Below are 26,699 nucleotides of genomic sequence, written 5' to 3'. Positions count from 1 at the left end.
ACTGTTATTTTGAATAAGTACGCAAAATTAGTTCGTAATTTTTCCGAAAAATGTCCAATGTCTGATTGAAAAATGGGTTCGAGAAAAACACGATTGAAGTTTTGAGTTGAAATAATATTCAGAAAAATGTTACTTAGGTAAACTAAAACCACTAGAAGCTGGCTTGGTTGGCGCAGTGGTAAAGGAGACAAGACGGTCCACCTTCTGTTGCGATAGTTCCTATTTCGAATCAGCTGGGACATGGGCGTAAATTTATGTTTGTGATTGTTTAATATTTGTGATTGTCCTAGTTAAAGGTGTAAAATCCGACAAGGAAAATGGTACCAGTCACGCCAGTAACCAGGCTGGGTAAGACCGGATGTCTTGGGGGATGATTTTTAAGTTGGTCACTCGCCAGTCGGTGGGCTTAATGGCCGAGTACCGTAGTTCGGAGGTCACGTTAAACTGTAGGTCCAGCCCAGATAAACCCTCGTTGGTAAAGAGGAGACTTTAATATATCTATAAAAAAATATAAAACCAACAGAATCATCGGTTTTGGTACCATAAAGTAGAGAACCTCCTATAGCAACAATATCCAGAACATAATTTTGTCCTTATCATTAATTATTGCAATCATCATTAAAAAGTGAATTTGAATTAAAAGACTGTACCATTTATATATCTAATTATATTTTTATAATTTATATATCATATTATATTACATTTATATAATTACTTTTATTTTATATAAATCAATAGACATAATGAATTTACAAAAGTATATAAATATGAATATAAAAAGGAAAATACATTTACTTTGAAGAAGATTGTCCAGAAACATGTCAGATAGAATATGGCCTTCACTGCATCGTCAATTACATATATTCTGAAATAAAAAAAGAACTAGATTAAAATATATTATTTATATATCATACTTAGTTTCTGTTTTGTCAAATGGTAGTGAATATGGAAAATCATTATAGGAAAAGAAGTTATATAAGTGTAAAATGTGATTTACACAATGAATGAATAGTTTTTAAGTAATTAATACGCAGAAATAAAGAACATACAAGATGGATAAGGACCACAAAAATTCGATTTGTTCAAAAAATTAACACAGCCATCCTAGCATCTCAGGAAGATGCAATAATAACATCAAAGAACCTGTAAATACGCCATGATAAAATACAACTGTAGCTGAGGACATGACGTATTGAAGCAAATGAAGCAAAATCTACCCATGTAACATCCACTTTGCGTAATCATAAATTATATCAAAAGTATTGTCTTATCTGACTATCCGGTCTAGTTATATATAGACTTACATTTAGAATAGGACTAACCAATTAAGACAATATTTTATACAGAAGATCATCTAAAGAAGTGATCTTCTACATGCCATCTATATATTAAAATCATAATAAATGTTCATTGCCCACTGGGAAGATGGTGGAATCATTAAGAGTAATAATAATAATTAAAATAAAAAATTACAAAAATTATATGGGTTTCTCGGCGGTGGTGCTATCTATATGTTATACTGTTCATTTATTGAATAATATGTCATATTTAACTTTTTTAATTTGCATTTACGTTTATATTGTGATTTTGTAATTTTAAAAATATACATACATCTTTTGAATAATATTCCTCGCTGGTTTAACGGTACTTTCTTTCAGTATTTCCTTTTTCATAAAGTTAATGCAATCTTGGAAATGGTCTCGTAATTGAGAATTGTCAACGTCATGAAATCCAAAATCGAGCTGATCGGATTCCGATAACATTTCGAACGTTTTTATAAAATTGTCGTTTTTAAAATTCCAACTGTTTATCAGAAAGTGGCTTAGCATCATATTAGCAATAAATATCTTCCTCTGTATTTTGAATAATCTGAAAGTTACATACTGAACTCGTTAAAGTTGAAATAAGGAAAGACTTACTGTGGCTTATGTCCACTCAATTTTGCCAACAAATCAATAAAGATCGCCGGTAGCAGTTGGAATAAAAACACTTGGATCAGGTAATTGTACCAGCACATGGTGAAACCGACGTTTGGGACCCAAATGGCTCGCTGAAAAGGTGATCTGCGAAGTAAGTCTCTACTGATATTCATATAATCTGCCGCTAGTATCTGAGTTAAACCATAGGAGCTTACGTGGATTATTGGAATATTTTTAGTTAACCTGAAATAGAAAAATTAACATTGATTACACTACTGTACGAAAAAATTTTCGTTCTTTGTCCTAAAGTTTATTTTATGATTTTCCGCTTAGTTATGAACAAAAACGAAAAAAAAAAACCTTTATATTTCGATATACCGATATTTTAAAAATTATCGATATATCTTTTTCGATATTTTTATAATTACGAATTAAAATAAAAATTAAAAATACGAATTAAAAACATCTCACGTTCTCTGTGAAGCCTACGAAGGATATTTTAACTGTCAAAGACATGGGCTCCATATGTTGCTTGTAATAATTGTAAAAGATGTTTGGAAGGTAATCGGCAAATTTTAATCAAATGGTGAATTAAATATAATAGACATATTAAATTCTATTTCCATATTTTAGTTTAATCTCAGGATCGTTTGAATACTTGAGGAATTTCTTTTTCGAAATTATCAGAAGCAAAGGTTAATACTCGGGTTTTTGTTGGTCTGCAAATCAGACAAATTTTCGCCGTCGAAAAATTTCCACCGCTGCTGAATCGTACTCAAAAAGAGAGTTGGAGCAGTTTCAAAGTCGTTTCTGGATTTTTAGGAAATAACAAAGCAGAAAACTACAGAAAGCTAGAGTTGTCATTAAAAGTTTAAATGTTGCATGCTGTTGCAACATTTTCACCAGGACGTTATGAGCTTCGAACAACGTTATCAAGGCCAACACAATGAAAACATCATGGGAGACTATATTTGGGGTTTTTGAAACACAAATTTTGAAAAATATCGTTCAAGTGGTTTCCTAAATGAAAAGGCAAACTTTTTCATGCCATATTTTCTTTTCCGTCTAATTGCGGCCTAAAGAATTGGAATTTAATGTCATTAAAGTCAAATTTTGTGTTGAGCGATATATCCATAGTAGAAATAAATCTTACCCTTTAACTCCAATATTTAGGGCTGATAGAATTAACGCCTTCACTACTATATCTACTGGTACTTGGTCTAACGGTTTAGATCCATCTGCTCTAAGCATTCTCAAAATTCCCAAACCACCAGCTAACGCCATACCAGTTGGTCCATTCAAATTGTCTGTGAATCCTTTTAGTGGTTCGTCTATTATATTTGAAACTAGAAAATAATCTATATATCAATCGGCTTAGCGAAAATTTTTCCTGCCATTTTGAAGAAAACGGTGACACCAGAAGGAGTGAAATTTGGCACGATTAAAGCTTATATCGAGGAAGAATTTTTAGGCCTAATATTTTTGTGTAATATGCTCTACAAATATATATATTTCAATAAACCTAAAGACGCCTAAATCAAACAACCAGGAATACCCCTCAGATCAGTGTACAAAATATAAAACCAAACCTAGCGGGTAACCGTGCTGGCTAAGGATTTGGCTCGCCGAAAACAACGTACTAGTAACATTTCATCCGAACATAGATTAACGAAAATTCGAGAACAACAAGAATCATCTGCTTTCTTTGCCTACAATATATTTAGATTTTCGAAATCAGCTTTTTATTTAATTTGATGTCTGGCAAAGAAAAAGAAATAAAGAAAAAATGTTCTTGTTTAAGGACTGTTACTATATTGATATAGTTCTGGAGACATAGTATGTATATCATTGTACTAGAACTAATTCTAAAATTTGTTAAGATTTTTCTGTAAAGTTTTAGGTTTCGTTAGTAAATACATTTCTTAAAAAAATATTAACCGAATATTGCACGTAATAAATACGTTCATTGGTGCATCAAGAGCTAAAATTAATGTTACATAGAATAATAACAGTTTCATATAAAATAGTTTCATGGAATTTTAATTCCTCAGTTGTTGGTGAGTTGAAATGAAAGTCTAAAAAACAAACTAAAGATGAGTTATCTGCAAGAGCGAGATAGAAGAATAAAATAAATAAGCAAATAACGAGCCCACCCTTAATTCTCATATATACTTACACTAGCGACCCGCCCCGGCTTCGCACGGGTGCAATGCTGATACTAAATTAAATACACTACAGAAAAAATATGAACGTTGTATATAAAAACATAGCGGCCCGCTCCGACTTTGCACGGGCATAAAATATATATGCCTATGTCACTCAATGAAAACATGATTAAAATCGATCCAGTATTTTTGGTTCATTCATTACTGCCCTTGGCCTGCACGCATTAAATTTGGAGTAAAACAATTCCTCTTCCCCTATACTTACTATGAAGATTTCCTGCTATCTTTGGAATATCTAAATTCATACAATTTTTATTACATTACACATTTTTAAAAGCAAATTTTAAATTTGTAATATCTCCGAAAATATTTGTTTAATTTACATGCTGTAAGGAACCATATTGATCTATATTAATTGTACACTGTATTTAAGGTACTTAATTCGATAAGGATTAATGCCGTATTGCTTAAAATAGCTTCCTAAATAAGCCATTTTCTCACGTAAAAAGTAAACAATAAAAATGGTTAATGTGGGTTATCCCTAAAAGATAAACATATACCATCGCGGACTTTTTTGTAGACCTTTTTATGGTGTACAATACTGTGGTACATTAATTTGATCTAACTCGTAGGGTTAGGCAGCGTTTTTGCTAATTGCTAAATAAGCCTAAAAAAATAGGTTAATTTACGACATCACGTTAGAAACCTCTAAAATTAGCAATGTTGCCTTAGTATATTATGCATGTATTATACATATAAACCTTCCTCTTGAATCACTCTATCTATTGAAAAAAACCGCATCAAAATCCGTTGTGTAGTTTTAAAGATTTAAGCGCACATAGGGATATAGGGACAGAAAAGGCGACTTTGTTTTATACTATGTAGTGATTAGATACTCTGAAGTTTTTGCAGTTCAGAAAATAATTTTACTTATGACGCTTTGTTACAATGTTTAATAGCGTAGTAATTTATACCTATTAATACTTTATTGATTATTGAAACTTAATGACATTAAATGCAATTTAAAAAATGTTAATGTCTTCATATCGATTGAATATATTTTAATATGTTCTAAAATACAGATATTTATTATTTAAATTAAGCTTGTATATCAAATATATTGATGATCATATATGAAATGATCATATAATGAAAATACTGTGAAAAGAAGTTTTAGTAACATATCATATTTAAATTAGTCCTTTTACTCTATTATGGAGCAACATGATTAATTGTGATCAAATTTAGACCACAGGGTGATTACTAGTAGATATAATAACTAAATATCTAACTATATATTATAACTATGGAATAAAAAAGCATAAAGTAGAAATGTGATAAAATTTACCAATCGTTGGTCTAGCAATCACTGTTGGTATTTTGAACTCTAACAGGTCTTTGATACAATGTTCAGCCAATTGTTTCGTGAAAGTATAAGTATTGGGGTAGCCCTCAATGAACTTGTGAAGTAAGGCACTAGAAAGCCCATCATTGTCGTTCTCTGCAATGTAAATGGCGTCTCTCCAGTTACCGGACTGAGGGTGAAATTCTTCTTCAACTGTCTGAAAGCAAAATATACATTAGAATTAGACTAAATCTGTTTATTAGCTAATTAGTATTTTTGAAGTAAATATTTGTATCTAATTAGATTTGCAAAGTGTTAATTTAAGCAACTGTTGAAGAACTTAACCTAACTTGTTAAATTCGTTATTTCTCACATTTCTCTATATAAAATAACAGTTTTCTATTTAACATTAATCAAATATCCAATATAAAATTCATGGAACCTTCAAAATTCTATTTTCCACATAAAACATCCCATAAAACAATTGCCAGTTTTTTCTAGATTAATATAAAATAACCCTAAATAGCCCAAGAGGCTGACGGATTTAAATAAATAAATAAATAAATAAATAATATAAAATAAAAATAGCATATAACAAAATGTAATGATATAAAAATAGCAGAGTAAAAAGGGACGTGACTAATCACATATAACAGGTCAACTGAAAAGTCCCCGGCCTACCATAGACACCCAGCGAGCATTCTTTTGAGATCTGAGAACAGGAAATGGTCGCTGGGGGACAGATCTGGAAAATACGGCGGATGAGGAAGCAATTCGAAGACCAATTCATGGATTTTTGCCATTGTTTTTACTGACCTGTGACATGGTGCATTTCCTTAATTAAGCAACACTTTCTTTTTCTTCAAATGCGGCCTTCAAACGGCCCAATAGCGCTATGTAATAGTCGCTGTTGATTGTCCTTCCTTTTTCAAGGTAGTTAATGAAAATTATTCCATGCGCATCCCAAAATACAGACGCCATAACCTTGCCAGCCGACTGTTAGGAAGTGGGAAAACACCAGGCTTTGGAGTGGGTTCATCGTGTGGAGTCCACTCGGATGAATGTCGATTGGACTTCGGAGTGAAACGATGGAGCTGTTGTTTTTGGTCAAAATTTATCTCGTGCGGCACCCACTTTGCACAGAGCATTCTCATACCCAAATATTCGTGAATGATATGATGTACACGTTCAGTTGATATTTTTAGATTTTCTGCTATTTCATTCAATGTCAATACAGGGTCATTCGAAATAATTTTGTGGATTTTTTTTAATGTTTTCGTCGGTAACAACCTTTTTTGGGCGTCCCCTGCGTTCACCGACTTCGATGCTCATTTCACCACATCTAAACTTAGCATAACAATCCTTGATGGTTGATTTCCCTGAGGCAGTGTCCGGAAACTCGGCATCAAGCCAAGTTTTTGCTTGAACTGTATTTTTCCCTTCAAAAAGCAATATTTTACCAACAGGCGAAATTCCTTTTTATCCATAACAAAAGTTGCTTCGCTCAAAACGCTATAATTCACAAACTAATAATCCGACAGCCTTCAAATTTATACACGCATCTTTTGAAGGTTGGGGCTAACTAAGAAACATATGGATGTAATTCTAGTAGCGCCATCTAGGTTACAGGCCGGAGACTTTTCAATTGAACTGTTACATTTACATATATTTAATTCTACCAATATCGTCAGTATCAATAAGTTATTTTTTCAAGTAAATTAGTTCATAACTGATATAAACACAAGGTTAACCTTAAATATTCTAACAAAATTGTTCATCAACCTTCTTCAATAAAATTATCGCACCTTTTAATTAAAAGTCAAATAACCAAGTAGTTAATTTAAAAAAGTCCTTCTTTTCTTCTTCAAACATGATTAATATTCAATCACTAATCTAATGCCCACCAGTAAACACGCAACATCCAATAATGAACATAGAAAAAAATTATGAAACTAGCTTTTAATTAGCAAACAACTTTTATTGCCAGAAGTCTAACCTCAACGATCTACTTCTCTTGGATGCTGCATCGTAAATGCCGACCATACGGCAACAAAATTAATCGGCCATGAGTACACGATTATAAAAAAGGGCAATTACGATTATACCCGAATGCACAGGGTCTGTAGACTAACGATTGCTGATTGAATGTGGTACTTTTATTACTTACTAATTAAAGAAGGGCTTCCTGTGGTGCATTAGGGCGATGAAAACTGAACCTATTGCGACAATCCTGAATGCAAAAAGTCATGGGTTAGTGCCGAGAGCCATACACATCAATAAGTGGATGCGGAATATTCGTAGACATAAAATGTGTTACATCACATGAATTGAACAAATGAAATGGCGTATTTTTGCATAAAAAAAGTCCAGAAATAGCAAATCTTTGACGCAAATTCATCCTTTTGCATGAATAGGAAGTTCTTCTAAACCCAACATACTCATCAGACATAACGATGGAAAATATTTTAATTAATATATATTATAACAGCTTTCCAAAAACTCTCCAACAAAATTTTCAGTGCTTAATTAAGTAAAATACTAGGACTGCGAATTAATTTTAAAAAAATTACAATAGATATGATTTACAGTAATTACCCTTTCTATTTACAGTAGACAACCATTACAAGATTTTTCTTTCTTACCGTGTTAGTAGAATTGATGCAATATGCTGTCGAAACATGCAAGAACACTTTGATAGATTTCATCTGTAGGGCTAGCAAGGCCATTTCCTGAGCTGAACGAACATTGATCAATATGGCCTGTTCTAAACAATCATCAAACCTGACAGAAGCTGCTACGTTGAAAATGACGTTTATCCTTTCTATTAACAGTTGACGGTCTTCATCAGATAAACCTATATAGAAATATATATAATAAAATATTATAGAAATATTATAATTAGTTTGATTGGAAAAAATCGTAATCGTATATATGGCAAAATTATAGTGCCATTATTCATATATGATTGTCTTGTATAATTTTCTCTTCTATTATTTGTTATAAATCTAAAAAAGTCCATGATGTGATAATAAAAATATTAATGCTTATCCAGAACTTAATACTGAACAAGATGGTATGGTATTAAGCGTATAACTAAAAGTTCTAGAAAGTAATCATTAAAATATTTGTGGGGTTATTAATAGTATTGGTTAATTAAAAAAATTTAATCTATTCATTTTTATAACTCTAACTAACTTATGAATTAGGATTATGAATAATATGGTAATGTAATTTTTATGCAAATCTCAAAATCTTAAGAGATATGGTTTAAAAGTTATTTTTACTGAACATTTTTTAAATTCGAATTTTACTATTATATGAAAAAATATTCGATATACACCTAAAACAAAGCTTTCTATGTTTTTTTACCGCCATATTTACTAGATATGGAAATTTAACTCCATTTGGAGACTTAAAATTGTTTGCCATTTATTTCCTAAATAAAGGTAAAAAATCTTATTTTAGTCAAGATTGAATAAAAATCTCTAAAAGAAAATATATGTACGCAAGTAAAACTAAATGTTCAATAGGGTATTATACAGATTTCTAGAACTTTCTGGAATAGTACAATATAATTGAACGAAACTATAATTATATGGTTATATTATGTATATATCTTAAAGTTCTAGAAAGCAACTATAAAAATATATATTCGACTATAAATTGTCTTAGCTAATTTTTTGTAATAGTAATTTTAGTAACTCTGGAAAAGCCAATGCTATGTTAATAAAAATGTCGGCATTTGTGTGGAATTTAGTACTCAAGAAATAAGTATAATTATATAAAAAGAATGATGCAAATATCTATTCAGCTATACATAGTTTAGGCTAATTTTCCTTTTTTATATCTTGAATAATTTTACGTTTTTCGTAGGCTATTTTATGTACTTCAAGTTTTTTCAAACTTATTTTGTTTCTTTTTAAAAGAATTTGGTCTATCGATAAATGAATGACAATGATTTAAGTTTACCCATTAACAGATCGATATTTATTTTCTTTTACCTAAGCCTTTCTTTGTTATATCCCCACTAATTGGTACGATTTTATTGAGAGCCTTTGGGTTTGTTTCTTTTAAAAGGTCAAATAACTAAAATAAATATTAAAATAATTGATTCCCTTAAATTCAAGTGTATACTAACCGGACCAGAAAGCATTTCCTCGAGTCGTTCTTGTAAACCTTTTCCTTTCTTCCCGCGAATCAGTAGATATATATTACCGACATTCGGACAACTTCTGAGTAATTTTTCGATCAGCACCTTTCCAATAAATCCAGTACCGCCGGTGATGAATATATTACGATCTGCAACCAAGGGGCAGGTAGTAGTCGTTATTGCATGACATTAGTTGTTGACAGTAGATAATTTAAAGGTTTCAGTAGAGTTTGCCAAGTTCTACAAAATTATCAGAAATATTGTCACAGATGTTGAGCAGCGCTGACTATCACGAATTTTTATCAGGGATATTATTGAAGGGTACTTTTCGATCATTCAGTCACTGACTGAATGATCCTTGTCTTCAGGTAACACTGCTGCTATACCTATTACCAACTCAATTTTCCATATTTTTATTTGCCAATAAATAACGGTCACATAATGTAACCATAACGGTTTCATTTCGCTTTACCTCCATTAACCGAGCCAACTAATACCCTAAAATGGTATATTTGATATCAACCACTTTTTTAACAGCTACAACTGACTCTAACACTTGCTGATTTTGTGCTCTCTACTGGATACCCAATGCCCAAATATCTGATAAGAAGCAACAATAAAAACGAGAACTGTATTGAGAGAGTTTCAATTGTCTATTAAACTAAATAATTAAGAAATTATCCTACATTAATACAAAATGGCCATGGATTTTTTCGGAAATTGCCTTACCTTTATACCAATCATTGACCAACATGTTTTGAAATTGATATTCACAATTACGAATGTGCATTGAACAAATTATGTACATTTAAGTGATTAAATCAATTTATATATATTAGCATAGCGTCTAATTTATTAAAATATTCTTTTGTGTAGTAGAGAATACATTATTTAAAAAATATATTACGTAGATAGGAGAACATATGTAATAAGTAACTAGCTGTTGTAAATATAAACCAAATAATTGATTATAATCAATGCGATATATCAAATAATATGATAATTACTCATATAGTAATATCGATGAAATCATTAAAACATGTTATAGTAAAACCCCGAGTAGTTATTCTTTATCAGTATTTTAGATGTAGATAATTTCTATTGCGGTAACCAACTTGAGTAGCCACTGTCTTCTTTAAAAGTATAATTATTAACAGTTTTTTCGAATACTATTAACGTATTATTAGATTTGACGATTATATCAATTGTTACATGGAATAAAAAAGTATAATTTAACCAAATAAATGTTAACTGTTATTGTTTATAAAATCTCGATAGTATAGCAAACAGTGGCGGCTGGTGCATAGCCGCTGCAGTACTGCAAAAAAGACTAAAGAAGTTCCCAAAAAATAATTATGTAATCTCAAAAAAAAAACCAAAACATTTTCTCATAATTACCGAAAACAAGCTCCACTTAGCATTCACGAATTCTTGTTGTAATAAATGATAAAAAATGCAATGGAAGAGCGAGCCATGGAAGTAATATGGACCAGTGGAATAACCTACCGTCGGTAGGCTACCGATTCACGCTATCGCTACTATTTATCTGGCCCACACGATCGTGCTCTGCGAGCTACTTCAGCTGCGCGGCACTCCGCTACCACTGTGTCCGATCATACGGCCTAAAACAATGCCGATATGTGCCGAAGTGGTCTTTAATTTAATTAATTTTTTTTTAATATTGTTACGAAGAAATGTTGGAATTTAAAGGAAAAAGAACCATTACCAGATATTATTGTTGGGAAATGGGCAAGTAGACGGAAAAATTAAATCCGTAAATTTAATACAGGCCTTTATTTTAAAAATGAATGGATTTGTGAATCTAACAAGATACGTTGTACTGTTTTCCCTGTTTACTTTTGGTAAGTTTACAAATAAAAATACATGAAAACTCTAAAATCCATGTTCATAACTGTATAGAATTTCCATTACTAGGGTCAACTAATATTATGTCTCAATTAGATTCTACATATTGGATAAATCCACAGAGACATAATGAAAATATGTCAAAGAATAGGTATGTTTTATCAAAAATTACAAATTGTATTAAATTTCGTGGAGCGTTTGAATTGACTTTTCGGGGACCTGATGAAGACAAAAAAATACAGAACGATTCGTTACAGTATATGCTTGAAGTTTGTCATGAGGACATAATTGACGCAATTAAAATTTCTTGATTTTTTGCGATCATGGCTGGCGAAGCAACTCATGTTGCTGCAAAATTTCAACTGCTAGTTAACAGGTCAATTGAACAGTCTCCGACCTGACACATAGATGGCGCTACTAGAATTAAATCCATATGTTTTAGCTAGTACTGATCCTCAAAAGATGCGTGTATAAATTTGACAGCTGTCGGATCATTAGTTTGCGAATTATAGCATTTTGAGTGAAGCAACTTTTGATATTGTGAAAAAAAATGAATAAAAAGGAATTTCGCGTGTTGATAAAATATTGCTTTTTGGATGGAAAAAATACAGATGAAGCAAAAACTTGGCTTGATGCCGAGTTTCCGGAGACTGCCTCAGGATAATCAATCATCAAGGATTGGTATGTTAAGTTTAGACGTGGTGAAATGAGCACCGAAGACGGTGAACGCAGTGGACGCCCAAAAGAGATTGTTGCCGACGAAAACATTTAAAAAATCCACAAAATGATTTTGAAATACCGCAAATTGACCGTGGGAAAACGTAACAGTCGGCTGGCAAGGTTATGGCGCCTGTATTTTGGATGCGCATGGAATAATTTTCATTGACTACCTTCAAAAAGGAAAGACCATCAACAGTGACTATTACATAGTGTTATTGAACCGTTCGAAGGACAAACTCGTCGAAAAACAGCCGCATTTAAAGAAAAAGAAAGTGCTGCTTCACCAAGACAATGCAACGTGTCACAAGTCAGTGAAAGCGATGGCAAAAATCCATGAATTGGGCTTCGAATTGCTTCCTAATTCACCGTATTCTCCAGATCTGGCCCCTAACGACTATTTCCTGTTCTCAGATCTCAAAAGAGTGCTCGCTGGGGAGAAATTTTCGTCGAATAAAAGTGATCGATGAAACTAAGGCCTATTTTGAAGCAAAGGACAAAAATGGTTTCGAAAAGTTGAAGAGTCGCTATAATCAGTGTGTCACCCTTGAAAAAAATTATGTTGAATAAAAAAAAAATTTTGCCAAAAATTGTGTTTTACAATGGTAGGCCGAGGACTTTTCATTTGACCTGTTATTTTTAGATATGTTTACGATGGTGAACCAGTAAAGCAGTTTTAGTAAAACAATTTTAAGCGTTATAGATCGTTTCATTCAAAATTCACCCAACAAACTGATCGCACAATGCTATGATGGAAATCAAAAATTCATGGGTTAGTCCAGGAGAGCTATCCGCATTGATACCAAAGCACAATCATGTGTCATAAAGTCTTGCTGTACATATGCTGGAATCATCAAGGTGTAGCGTCTTACGAGCTGCTAATACCGGATTGATAAATGTTACTGCAGATATTTATTGGCATGAAATGAACAAATTGAACGACGTATTGTTACAAAAAAGAGTAGTATTAGCGAGTAAAGGAGGCAAAATCAAGTGCGTTGCAAGAATTGTGATACTAACTACACCATACCAAACCCTAATACCGACCATATTTTTATAAATATATTCATTTCTACATAAAAACCAGCAGAACCTTACTACAAAAATAAGTTAAGTATTTATTTATAGTTTAAATAAAACTAAAAACTATACGCTCAAGATTCAAATCTTATCATTTTCATTTTCAATTTCGAAAAATCAAATACGGATCTGCGTGGCAATGACATTGTTATTTTTTTTCTATTGTTTATAATGACATTTGTTTTAAATAAACTATTACATTATTCAAACAATATTACTGCAAATATTAGAAATATCTACGACGCATTTAATCCATAAATATAAGTCAAATACTTTTATAGTCAACAAAACAAAAATATATAAAAACTCTAAATTTTAATAATTCTCACACAAAGTGGGAAAAATTTTAGAAATCATAGTTTTTATTGTTATAACGTTTTCTTACAGTAATATTAAATCACTAGTGCGAAAATTGAATAGTTATTTTTTTTCTGTAAAATTTCTTACGTAATATTTTCTATGATGAGATGCATTTTGATTTTCTCTGAGAAATGATCCATCATAATGATATTTCATTATCTCAGGTATCACTTCTGTATGTATGTCCTCATGGTCTTCTCTTGTGCATCTCTCTTCACTTACATTACTGAATTATCAATAAGAAGTTAATATGGTTATAAGACTATTTTAATTAAGTAAGAAGTTTTAAGACTAATTAGACAACAAAAAATTTTGAATTTGAATCATAGGTATGACAAGTTAGTTTTACCAGCAAGTACAAAAGAGCTTAAAGTCTAAGAACTTAAATTAACATGTTAAGAAAATAAAAATTACTGTTTTCCTTCTAAATACTTGCGAATCTATTAAATACTGTTAAGTAAAACCAAAAAATTACTTCATTACGCATTCAAAATATCTCTGTATATGTTACTGCATCCATTTAACCGTACTTCATATGTTAAACTCTTAGCTTTCTGAACATCTTAGTTCTACACATTATTTCCTTCAAATGACTCATTTGTTAGAGTCAGAATGGCTGGTTCCTTTAACTAAAATAAACTGACAACCAGATTTCCCACAGTACTATCACGTAATCAATAATGGAGGTTTTAGATAAGCTTTTGTTTAATTTATGAAAATGTTTGTCCTACGAATTCTTGCCTCCAATTGATTAAAAGTGTTACAATAATAATCAGAGTGTATTGTTTTGCAACAACAATTAAAGTTTACTTAATATCACATATTCTGGCTGACACACGTTGGCTGCCAAATCGCCCTGTGTAGACTTGCCATTTTGTGCAGCTGCGGTTAAACTTGAAATATATCAGTGCTAATATCGAGAGAGGGCTTCTAGGAAAAGAACAAAAAATCGGTGCTGGCTTACATGAACAGAAAATTTATTAAAAAAGGAACAAAAAAATATAAAAATTAGTTTAAATTTCGGAAATTAAATAGTATTTTATTGTTTGTAGAACATCTTAAAATAATCTTAAACAGAAAGGCTTTGTAGGACACTGTTTTTTTCTTTTCGATGGATGGTAGACTATCTAAGTAGTGGAACTTTTGCAATTTAATTTTTTTCGAAACTGGTTGAATCTCTTCCCCAATCGTCGAGACGACAAATTCTTTTCTGAAATATATCAATTTTATTTCGGAAGAAGTTACTTTTTGAAAGATGTTGTGAGCATTGTGTATATATAATAAGTAATCTTAATATGTCGTTCTTAAACATGAGTAGTACGAAAGTATTTGATCTGATGGGCCAATGCCAGGCATTCCTTTATTATAATCTTGAGTTCTTTATTTTTTATGTATTGGCGGAAAAACAATCTTCCTCGTCGTGGTATCATAGATTCATCAATACAAATATTTCAATCTGGTACATAGTTTTCACGCATAATATTATTAAAATGATTTGGTATTGTATGTTACCAAATGATAATAACGAAGAAAAAACTGTAATCTTATATGTGAGCGCCAAAAGTGCACATTATATAGTTTATTTGTGCTGCAGTAATGTTCACTTGATGGAAAAGTGCAAGGTGCCATTTGCAACAAAATTCCAATATAAACTTTCTTGCCACTTCGATAACCTATTAGATGTTTTTATTGTGTTGCGTTTTTCAATTTCTTGCTCAACATACAACATTGATTTGTTACACCAGCAATGCAAGAAATTCATCCGAAAAGAATAAGTCTTCCAGCGTTTGTACTGTAAATTCAGGATTGTTGTCCACAAATTATCATACGCATTTGATGTCGTTGCTTGGACACCACCGTCATGATCTTAAAATTCAGGATCTACTTCAGGTTCGGAGACGACTTCACAATCACTTAAAATCACGATCCTCGCCAAAAATCCCGTCAAATTCTGAATCATTTGGGTTTGTGTAATACTTTCGATTTATTTCATTTTGAGACAGTGGTCTTTCTATCTATATTGGTTTCTTCATAAATTAATTATAATATGATTCAGCTTTAGAAAAGCGACAGGAAACCTGTCTGCGTACGAATTAACTCGTGGTTGGCTTCCGCGAAGATATTTCTGCTACAGAAGCCAACTATGCGATAATTCGTAAGATCTTTATTTAAACACATTTTTATGCTTTTTTGGTGATAATTATTTACTAGAATTAGAGTTTTTAACAATTTAATGTGATTAAATCAAATTGTTATTTCAGGCCAGATTTCTAAAAATTGCCATAATAATCAACATGTTAAATGAAGTTAAAATTTTATGTTTAATTCATATTTATTTATTCTCTTGATATTTAAATAAATGAACGATATCTACTCAATTATTAAAAACAATCTTTTGTGTTAAAAATATGCTTAATGAACAATTTTAATTAAACTATCATAAATATTCCCTAAGTAATCTAATACAATCATTGTTGTATAAGAAGCTACCTATAGATGATATCATATCACATTTAACAAAGATAAGCCATAAACAAAGACAGTAGAACGCCATCTTGAAGAATGTGTCCAGGAAGCGCATTCTAAAAAGAATAGTTATAGTTGTTTAGATATAAACATTTTTAAAATATATAAAAAAAACTTTACATTTTACGTATCCGTCTTGTTCTAGGTTTAATATCTTTTGGCTCTTTCATGATTGTCACTCTCGCATAATCCAAGGAGTTTCGAACATATGCAGACAGTTCTTCAGTGGTTTGTGGATAACGGAAGGAAAAATGGCGTTGCTCTTCGTCAGTCAAGTGATCGAATAGCGCGAAAAACTTGTCATTTTTAAAAGTCCAGTTATTATTCATGAAATGGCCTAGCACTAGATTCACGGTATAAGCTTTTCTTTGTACTCTCATTAAACTGAAAAGAAATATTATATTAATAATAAAAAGTTATCAATGAAAAAGGCACATATAACACTGACAGCTGCTTGAAATTTGTATAAATAAATTTGCTTTCAAAAAATGTGAAAAATATTGTAAAAATTTTTTTGTAGCTTATATGTGTTCAGCTAAAATGCTTTATAAAGAAACTTTACTCCAAAATTGAACGAGGGCGTCAAAGTATATATATATATATATATATATATTTTTAAATATACTTATTCAGTTGTTACTTGATATCATTTTAATAACATAATACAGCTATAATAATATTGACAAAAATAGACCAATATAAACTATACCACCGGTAAAAGTAGCATTAATATTTATTTGAATTAAAACTTAGCAAAAATCTATACCGAAAATATCTGTCTCTATACTTACAATTTTTTATGACCTGCGAGTTTGATAAGAACATCAAGTAGTGCTGACGGTAATACTTGAAACAGTACGAAGTTCAAATAAAAATAGGCCCAAGATGCCGAACATAAGAACACAGGGACCCATACGGCTTTCTCGAAAGGTACTTCATCGGTCTCCCTCATTCCAATGATTCCCAAATCTTTAATTTTCAACGGTCGAAACTGGTACGCGCTAATGTGAATCACTTCTATTTGTTTATTAACACTGAAAAATTAATTAGATTAAATTCATTCAAATTCATGTCAGTTTTTAATGCCGGTGAATTTTATAGCTGTTGTGCGGATTTTAAGCGATCAACGGTCAAAAAACTGTGGACTCTTTTTTATTTACAGTGCAGGATTAACATCCCATGAAAGTAGTAGTACTCTATTATCTTATCTTCTTCTTTCTTATTATTATTTCCACCAAAATCATGTTTAACTCTATCTAGAATTTTCAAACCTGTGATTATATTTGTAATATTGTTTTGGTCACTATACAAAACATTCCCTAGTCACTTTAATCTCTGCAGGTTTTTTAAAAAGATAATATTTTTCAAGAATATTTTGTATAAAAATTATAGTGAAATTCATTTTCTGAAATGAAAGTATCATAATATATCCCTACGAGACATTTTTTAATATCAAAACATTCTAACCTAAAATACATATTCTGAATCAAGTGTTAAATGCATAAAACAACATTCTTGTCACCAGTTGAAACTTATAAAGGATTCCCCTCCTTATAAGAAAGCCAATTTTGAACAAGAAAATGCGTTTTCTTCATTACGCCCGGAACTTTTCAGGCCATGTTTTATATTTGATCATTTATATCTTATTTGAATCCTGTACTATTTTATAAAGTTAAGAATAGACACCAAATAGCTCAAGCAGCTGATGGGTCATTAATAAATAAGTAATCTTAGATAACTAATGGTACTACCTCGATAGGCTTCTCTTCCAAACTGCTAAGATTATTGCCTTTATCACTATATCTACGGTAATGTTATCTAAACAAATGTCCTCATCTGCGTTTAAATTTCGGAAAAGTCCAGTGTTACAAGCTATTAATATTCCAACAGTTCCGTTCAAATTGTCTGTCCAACCAGGTATAGGTTCTTGGGCTGCATTAACAACTAAAAACCAAATTTTTAAGAAATTAAACGCTTATTATAATATGAAAACGTTATTACTTAGTATTTTATCAACAAGAGCTATGTATTATTGAGGCTTACATAATACAGTTTACAAAAAGTGTTTGGTGAGAAAAAATGGTACATACAGGTTAAACAACTATTTCCATCATTGTATACAACTTTTTTTATGAAAGGAAATCAAATATAAACGGCAATTAAACTAATTCTTCGGCTTTTGATGAGGGGGAAAACCGATGCAGGGCAGCATGTGGACGAGGACGTGTCGAAAATGAAAGTCATGATCGACATCCACGTACAAATCTCACAAATGACATCATCCATGCTGTTTGAGAGCTTATTGAAGGTGATCGCCGGCTAAAGATTGAAGAAAGCTCAGCAGAATTGGGTATCAGCTACGGAAGTGTTCATCTCATCATCACTAATCAACTTGGCCTTGCTGGATTCCAATGTTGATTGGAATAAATTGGAAGAAATGCGCTGGGAAGATTGGAAGAATGCGCTCCTTATAGCCCTGACTTGTCACCTTGTGTCGACACTTAATTGGTATAATTTACGTTGGCGGTAACAGTTTCATTCTGTTTTAGCAGCTCGTGATATTCTACCCCTTGCTGATCCCATCATATACACAGCAATACTCTACTCTGTTGATGTAGATATCTCTCTTCGTCTAACCCATTACTATTTCCTTTAATATTGCCGTAATAGTTCCATCGGATAGTAGATAGCATCTATATACACTGAATAACCCAATAATATTTATAGAAAACGTATTTTATTGAAGTAAATCCTAAAATTACTGATAAAAATACATGCAAACTCCTGATATTATTATATCAGCAAATAAATAAATAAATAAATATATATATATATATATATATATATATATATATATATATATATCGCAAAATACTTTTACGAGTAAAAAAATTAATAAGAATTGAAATCACTACTAACACTAATATGATATTTATGCCCATTTTGCTTATAGAAAAAGCGATAACCTAGAATAATATTCAAATAAAACAACAGCTTCAATAAGACCATCTCAAAAAAAAAGTAGAGCAAATATGCTAATAATACACTTAATCAAACTCTCAATACTTTTACCACTAATATTCTTTTGAAAAAAGATAGAAGTTTTGATAACAACAAAAGTTATTTTATTAAAACTGTAGCTTTACATGTAATCGCGGGATTAATAGTTGGAATTACATGCATTTTTAATTCGCATCTTCAGAAATTGTTTATAGTCTATCCAAAGTTGCTGTCCAAAATTATATTTTTATTGTTAGAGACCAAATAAACTAAAACTCAGAGTTGATGCGGCAACATTGGACCGTTTCAACGTCATAAATTGAGATGACGTATGTTCACACCAACTTTATATAGATCATAGTTAGAATACTTATTTAGTGATACATAAATATCGTATTAATCAAACCAATAAATCCGTCCCAAGTTTTAATATTTTATCAGCGTCTGAAGGCCATCGATTGAAAATACATCTTAAATAATACGTCACATTTAATCGCTTGTTCAAATATAGGCCTTCCTTGACCTTTCGCTACAATCTACCTACTAGTTTAATTAAATAATAAATAGATGAAATAGATCAATTTATACAGACTGGGGGCTTACCAATAGTGGGTCGAACAATAACAGCAGGAATTTTAGACTCCAAAAGATCTTTAACGCAGTGTTCGGCTAGGTGTTTAGTGAAGGTATACGTGTTCGGGAAGCCTTCAATATATTTGGCAGTCAACGTATTGATTAAGTTTGGATCTCCATGTTCGGCAAGATGAATGGCATCTCTCCAATTCCCTTGGGCTGGGTGAAATTCTTCAGGTACTATCTGAAATTGGCAGGTGTAATAATTAATAATTGATTGGCAGCAAAGGTACTAGTAAAACTGGATATCGAGAAGCTCGAAACACGATTACAAGTTCTACAGTCACAAAATTATGGTTTTGCCAAAGAAAGTGCCACAACATCATCGACACATATATCATTTGATAATTCTTTGAAATTTTTATGATAAAAACATAAAAAACCAACTTTTCCCTCAACTCTCAGAAATTAAATGCAGTAATAGTCATTGCAGGCAGTAGAATTTTTTTCTAATTATTCACATTGAAATACAGAATAATATTTTTTTAAAATATATTTTAAAGTCTCCTTTTACCAACTATGGGTTTATCTGGGCTGAGCCTAAAGTTTAACGTGGGCTCCGAACCACGGTCCTCAGCATTAAGCCTACCGATTGGCGAGTGACCAACTTTAGAAATCATCCCAGAAGACATCCGGTCTTACCCAGCCTGGTTACTGGCGTGACTGGGATCATTTTTCTTGTCGGATTTTACACTCTTGCCTAGAATATTCACAAATATTAAACAATCATAAACATAAATTTACGACCATGCCCCAGCAGGATTCGAACCCGCAGCTATCGCAATTGTAGGAGGACCGTCCCATCGCCTTTATCACTGCGCCACCAAGCCGGCAGAGAATAATATTGAAATGTTGCTGTTTATATTGAAATATTTAAAATATATCTTAAATAAAATATATTAAAATCAATATCGCTATTGGTTATTTATTTACTGTAATAGTTACATTTTTAAACTCATTCTATCACTATGATACATATTTACAATTATTTGTATTAACGGTAAAATATGTTATGCGAGAACCAAAATCATTAGTCACAAGATTAAACATAACTGTCACAAACCACAAAATCAATTAATTCTCTTTCTTAGTACGATAAAAAAAAACAAATAAGAGCAAGGCACAATACAAAAATTATCGCAAATTAACCGGCTTGGAACATTCTATTAAATATCTCTGAAATTGATGATTAAGATTAAAAACAATATTGCTCAGTTCTTCGAGAAACTCCCCTTTATATAGATTTTTTAATAGATTACAGTTTTAGTGTTAAATAAGCTATTTTTTTCTCTATAATAGCAAACAGGGTAACATACTCTTTATAAAGAGCTAAATTATTGTAACAAGAAATGAATCATACAAGGCTTCCTTCCTTGCATTTGATATCGTGTACTCCAAATCCTTTAATTTTCTTCAGAATATAACTGATGATACTAGATTTCTATGTTTATTATAACGTACGTATCAAACATATACTCCCTCAAAAGTCCTGGATTCTTTAAATAACCTTTTTATCGGCGTTTCTATGACACTACTTTTACTTCTTATTTTGAATATCTTCATTATAGTTTTATATTAGTTGTAAAGGTATAGAGGGAGCTCCAGCAGGAACTAGCACCTTTTGGATTAAAATTGCTCTCTATACACTACACATTCTTGTTAACCCAACTTGTTTCACACATTACAGTTTCATCATAAGAAACATTTTTTAATAAGTGAGTTTTGACTTTTTCCCTTATCTCGTCAGTTCACTCGATCCAACCATATTACTTCTTTCCTTGTTATTTCTCAGTACTTCTTTCCTTGTTATTTCTCAGGTTGTTATTTTCTTTGGTTAAAAACTCCTTCACTATATCGTTGGTTCCTACTTTCTTCTTATTCTCTCCATCACAGAGATTAAAATATAAGTAAATAAGGGCCATCGCCATTATTTTCTCCATCTAATTATATCTTTTTCCAGTTATCATTGGAAAAAATTTATTGTATGTAAATGAAGATGGACAAATGCGGTATCATATTTAAGAACATATGAAACATATCTAACAAATTGGTTACAAAGAACATGCAAAATTCTGCGAATAGAAAGCCTGTGGCCAGATATTTCCTATTAATATCGTTAATATCGTTTTCTCTATTTTCTCTATAATCCACATGTTTAAAAATGTTTGATATGGATGATTATCAGTTAAAGCTATTAAATCGCTTTCTAGTCACCAAATCATTTAATCTAATATCCTGCAAGGTTCCATTCTTTCAATTTATATTTATGGTATATGGTAATGTAATTACGGGCATTGCAAATTAACTTCCGAAAGATCCAGACCATAATTTTCTACCAACTTCTTACAACCAGCTTTCCTCAAACCCAACAAACAGACAAAAAGCTGCATATCTCACTGATCTCATCCTAAACCCTAGTGAAATTGTTATAATTATAAATTTAGTCATTGTTCTGTAACACAACATTGTTGTTGTAACTGTAGAGAGAACGAAGTAAATTCAGTAACCTAGACTAACTTAATTTAATAAATGTCTTCAGAATTTTGACATGATAATGTAAGTTTAGTAACAATTGCTTTGATTTTAATAATACACATAATGTTATTAACCTTGGAATAAATACTAATTGCTAAATTAATAGTAGACTGTAAAATTTAAGCCAAAATCTTACCTTTTCTTTGCCCGAATAACTATATGCTGTGGATACATGTAAAAAAACTTTCAACCTCTTCATTTCCAAAGCTAACAGAGCCACCTCTTGGGCAGATCGAACGTTGGTTAATACGGCTTCTGTCAAGGGATCGTCGAACTTGATCGAGGCGGCTGCGTGAAATATTACGTCTATATTTTGAATCAAAAATGTTCGATCTTCGCTTGACATTCCTATAAAAATTTCAAAAATAAAACACCAGAACGCTACGAATTAATTAAAAACCTAATATACAGAAGAACGTTGAAAGGTGATTGATGTAGATTGATGTAGTGTAGATGCTACACCAGTAATTTAGAAAAAGCATTTTATTCCTGGTCATCACTTTGGTTTCAGGAAGCACATTCATGATTGATAAGGTTCACAGAATCACTAGTTCACAAATTTTGGAGTTTGTAGAGGTTATATATAACCGATACTTCAGAGTCAAACAAGAAGATGCCTATTCTGACTTGACGGAAAAACAAGAGAAGTATATTGGAACCAGTCCTTTATAAACATTCAATGAAAATGTTGTTGTTACATTTGGAAAAATGGCGTATCAAAATGAAGTAAAATAAATCAGTACATGTTGATTTCATCAACAAGGGTATCAAGCAAAAGCTAGTATATATAAATCGGCAAGTGGTCCCGTATGGAAATAGAGACCTAGCAATAGCAATATTTTGGCATAACCCTTGATGTTAAACTCAAGCGGAAGCCATACGTTAAAAAAATGTTTAGAAATCAAGCCTAAATGTAAAATAATGTACTGATTAACGGATAGATATTCAGCCCTGTTGGTATGTAATAAGCTTTTGCTTTATGAACAAGTGTTGAATCCAGTGTGGATTAATGATGATGATTAATTAATGATGATTAATTAATGATCAACTCTGGAGTTGTACCAGACAACGTAATAGAAATATCATACAGAGATTCCAAAATAAGGTACTGCTAGGTATTGTTGGTGCTCCATGGTACATTTGTAACGACAATCTGCATAAGGACCTGAAGGTAGAAACAGTCGATAACGTTATCAAGGACTTGAATACATCAATGTTGATGTTCTGCAACTCTTAGATAATGATGGCTTAGTCAAAAGATTTAAAAAATTAAAATAATTTGATCTAATTCTGTGCACTTATAAGTAAAAGTCAGTGCACATTAAAAACAATAACATAGATGTTACCGTAGCAAATTTGAATAAAAACAAACAGCTTATTAGTGTTAATTTGCTAGATTGCTATAGTAAATAATAATTTTAAAAAACCTAATATACGAATATACCTAAGTGCTTTTCCATTATATTTCCAGTAATAGGCACAATTTTGGTTGTGGAAAGCGGGCTGGTGCTTTTCAGCAAGTCGAATAACTACAATAAATCACGTTGATGAAATCAATAGTTTTCACTCGAAGAAAACTTAACTGCATCAGTCAACATATGTTCTATTCTCTCCCCTGGTGAGTTTCCTTTCTTTGACCGCACCAACACGTAGATGTTAGCTATATCCGGAAAGGTCCTCAACAATTTTTCTATTAAAACTTTACCCAGAAATCCTGTACCACCAGTTACTAATATGTTAACATCTGAAGATTTTGATATTTTCTATATGTTGGGTTGGATATTATAAGATCATACCTTTATAGAAATCCTTTACGGAACACATATTCGTCGCTACTTACTAAAATGCACAGCACAAACAAAAAATAAACACAATGTTCCATAAGCTTATATATATGTACCTCTTTAAACAATTTGCAATACAAATAAATGATAATGATTATTCTACTGCGCTGGTTAATTTGTAAACATATGCATTCATCAGCATAGTTCATCGACTGTGGTTACATTGAACCATTTTTATACATTTTCTTTAACACCACTAGCTGGGCTTTAATGTTTTACTGTCGATTTTTTTACAGGATATTTTTCGATGTATAAGAATTAAAAAAATTGTCTAAATCAATACAAATTCAGAAAAATTAGTTAGAGGATAATGAAATAATGACATAAATGATCTAAGTAGAACATAGCAGTTAAATTCAATCGAAAAAGTAGTTTTTCTAACTAATAAATAACAATTCATCAATTGGTCAATCTTCTACTTTAAAATGAATATTTTTGGAGTTACTTCAGCTAAAAAGTTACTTATAAGCAATCCCTTCTCGACTTCAATACACTTTATCCAATATTTCTCCGGCATTAGTAGAGGATATTGGGGCAGTTTCATACAGTTTTTTATATTTCGCTTTCGCTAAAAAACTTTTAAAATTCGAAATGAAGTTTCGGTCACAGCAATTCATATATTGGGCATTCTTCTACTACAAAATTAACATTTCTTGAAGTTCTATCATCTAACAAATTACTCATGTAGTCTTCAGTCAGTTTCATTCAGTCTTTTTACTCCGCTTTCAATTTCTAATACATTGATAGTTTAGGTATTTTGTATTGTAGTAGAAGCATAATATTACTCAATATTTATGCAAATTTCCATCATGCTTTAAAAGAAGGAAAATAATGTACCCAACTCAAATTTGTTTTGAACCACCTCTAGAACTATTAAAAAAAGTTAACGGCTAGGGAAAATGGTTACCACTAAATTTCAAACTTGCTAAAAGATCATAAAGTACAGAGAGGCAATCCTGGCATCGCTATGCGTTATCCGAATATGGCAAAAACTTATTCAAGCCCTTTATAAACATTTTAGGAGATACTTTTTTGCAGAGTAACAAGATTGATGTCCCTGTCATAGGCAGGCCTAAACCATTATTCTTTTATCATCGCCAATAGAAAAAAAAACTATATGGAGAAGTATGTATCTTGCAGAAAATTGATCATAATGTTCCCGCATAAATAAACCCCTTTAAATATGTATAATATTTTATATGTGAGTATAACTTTTTTTGCTCTAAATTTTCCGATGTTAGAGAATAGAAAATATATAAGAAGATAAACAATGCGTTGGGAAAAAAGTAATTTCAGTTTTCTTCATCATTTTTAAATTAAATATATTTCTATAAACACTAATCAATAATATCACTCATTCGAAAACTTTAATATCTATGATTATGATCAGGTATGACAATGATTTTGTAATAGCAAATGTTCTATTCATAATTTAAAGATTCACGTGTATTTATTTTATAGATAAAACATTTTCTAATACAGTATGAGGCAAAAGTCCCACTACCATTTTGATTGCCTATAACTTTGCTAAAAAAGAAAAACCTTCGGCTCTTTTTAAGGCATTTTTCATGACATCCTGCAACATCTGAATTTCTTGATGATGATGATGACGATGTTGAATCGTTTGGGGTTTATTCACATAAACTTTTGTGTGTTTGTTTTTGTGCTGTTCAATCCGAAGATCTGGCCATGTTAAATCGCCACTTAGCGAAATTAGTCTTCTTCGGAAAACTTCATTCAATAATTGAATTGTTGAACGAGCGGTGTGTGCTGTGGCCTCATCTTGCTTAAACCACATGTCCTCTGGTCCTTGCTCTTCCGTTTCAGGCACCAGAACATTTCGAATCATGTCTTGGTTCTGTTCAGCAGTAACAGTAACTGCAACACCTTGGTTACTTTCAAAAATAGGGATCAATGATGTTTCCAGCATGGATGACTGTTCTGTTTATTGGCGTGACAACCAAGAAGAAAATGGGCTTCATCGCTCATTATCAATTTAGACGAAAAATCTTCAATTTCATCAGACAACCTTAGGATTGCATGACTGTACTCAACTCGTTGATCAGGATCTCTCGGTAGCAATTTTTGGACTAACTGAATTTTGTATGGGAACATTTTCAGATATTTTTTTTTAATTCACCTTAAACTGCGTAACTGGGAACCACGTCTCCGAATTGGCGTTACTGAAGGCTCTGCAACACTATCGCACACCAGAGAAATATTTTCAGCATTACGAGACATCCATTGTCTTCCAAAACGAAGTCTGTTTGCTGTCGTACCGTACTGTCGAAAATTCGCATGTAAACGATAAATTGCAGTTTTGTGAGACACTGGACTATTAGGATATTTTTGACGCAATTTCTGCTGAGTGGCAATAATGAATCTATCTTATTTATCTCATCTCTCTCTCTCTCTGTACGTTTAAATGTTTTGTTCTGCTGGTTATCTCTCATTTTCTTTTCTTTTCCTGTCGTACTTTTTCAACTATTCCGTGAATTAAAGAAACCGTACTAAAGAAGTAACAGACGACCTTCGTTTGTCTAGACAAATTGAAATATT

The 26,699-nt window shown here is 31.6% G+C and overlaps 3 protein-coding genes across 4 annotated transcripts in view; 1 reads left to right on the top strand and 2 right to left on the bottom strand.

Annotated features, from left to right (window-relative positions):
- The window catches only part of futsch (microtubule-associated protein futsch), a 135,232-nt gene that overhangs the window by 74,121 nt on the left and 34,412 nt on the right, over positions 1 to 26,699 (top strand). The window lies entirely within an intron of this gene.
- Positions 651 to 10,373, bottom strand: LOC143195923 (putative fatty acyl-CoA reductase CG8306). 2 transcript variants are annotated; one of them, XM_076403447.1, is made up of 9 exons: positions 10,309 to 10,373; positions 9,568 to 9,728; positions 9,431 to 9,515; positions 8,072 to 8,283; positions 5,433 to 5,646; positions 3,073 to 3,265; positions 1,920 to 2,162; positions 1,612 to 1,869; positions 651 to 865 (listed from the first exon to the last, which is right to left on the bottom strand). In XM_076403447.1, exons 1-9 carry the CDS (start codon positions 10,367 to 10,369, stop codon positions 718 to 720), a joined length of 1,575 nt encoding a protein of 524 aa, XP_076259562.1. In that variant the 5' UTR covers positions 10,370 to 10,373; the 3' UTR covers positions 651 to 717. The 2 variants fall into 2 exon arrangements, with proteins under 2 accessions (XP_076259562.1, XP_076259563.1); XM_076403448.1 differs by lacking the exon at positions 1,612 to 1,869.
- LOC143195924 (putative fatty acyl-CoA reductase CG8306) lies at positions 15,916 to 24,194 on the bottom strand. Its single transcript, XM_076403449.1, has 9 exons — positions 24,093 to 24,194; positions 23,880 to 24,040; positions 23,741 to 23,825; positions 22,433 to 22,644; positions 19,732 to 19,945; positions 17,880 to 18,072; positions 16,920 to 17,162; positions 16,249 to 16,512; positions 15,916 to 16,184 (listed from the first exon to the last, which is right to left on the bottom strand). The coding sequence occupies exons 1-9, from the start codon at positions 24,118 to 24,120 to the stop codon at positions 16,040 to 16,042; spliced, it is 1,545 nt and encodes a 514-aa protein (XP_076259564.1). The 5' UTR covers positions 24,121 to 24,194; the 3' UTR covers positions 15,916 to 16,039.

Source organism: Rhynchophorus ferrugineus, unplaced genomic scaffold, assembly GCF_030347505.1.
Source record: "Rhynchophorus ferrugineus isolate W39M unplaced genomic scaffold, kcgeb_rfMv2 rfM4, whole genome shotgun sequence".
NCBI lineage: Eukaryota > Metazoa > Arthropoda > Insecta > Coleoptera > Curculionidae > Rhynchophorus > Rhynchophorus ferrugineus.
Note: the sequence above shows the minus strand (reverse complement) of the source record. Positions and strands in the feature narration are given on the sequence as shown.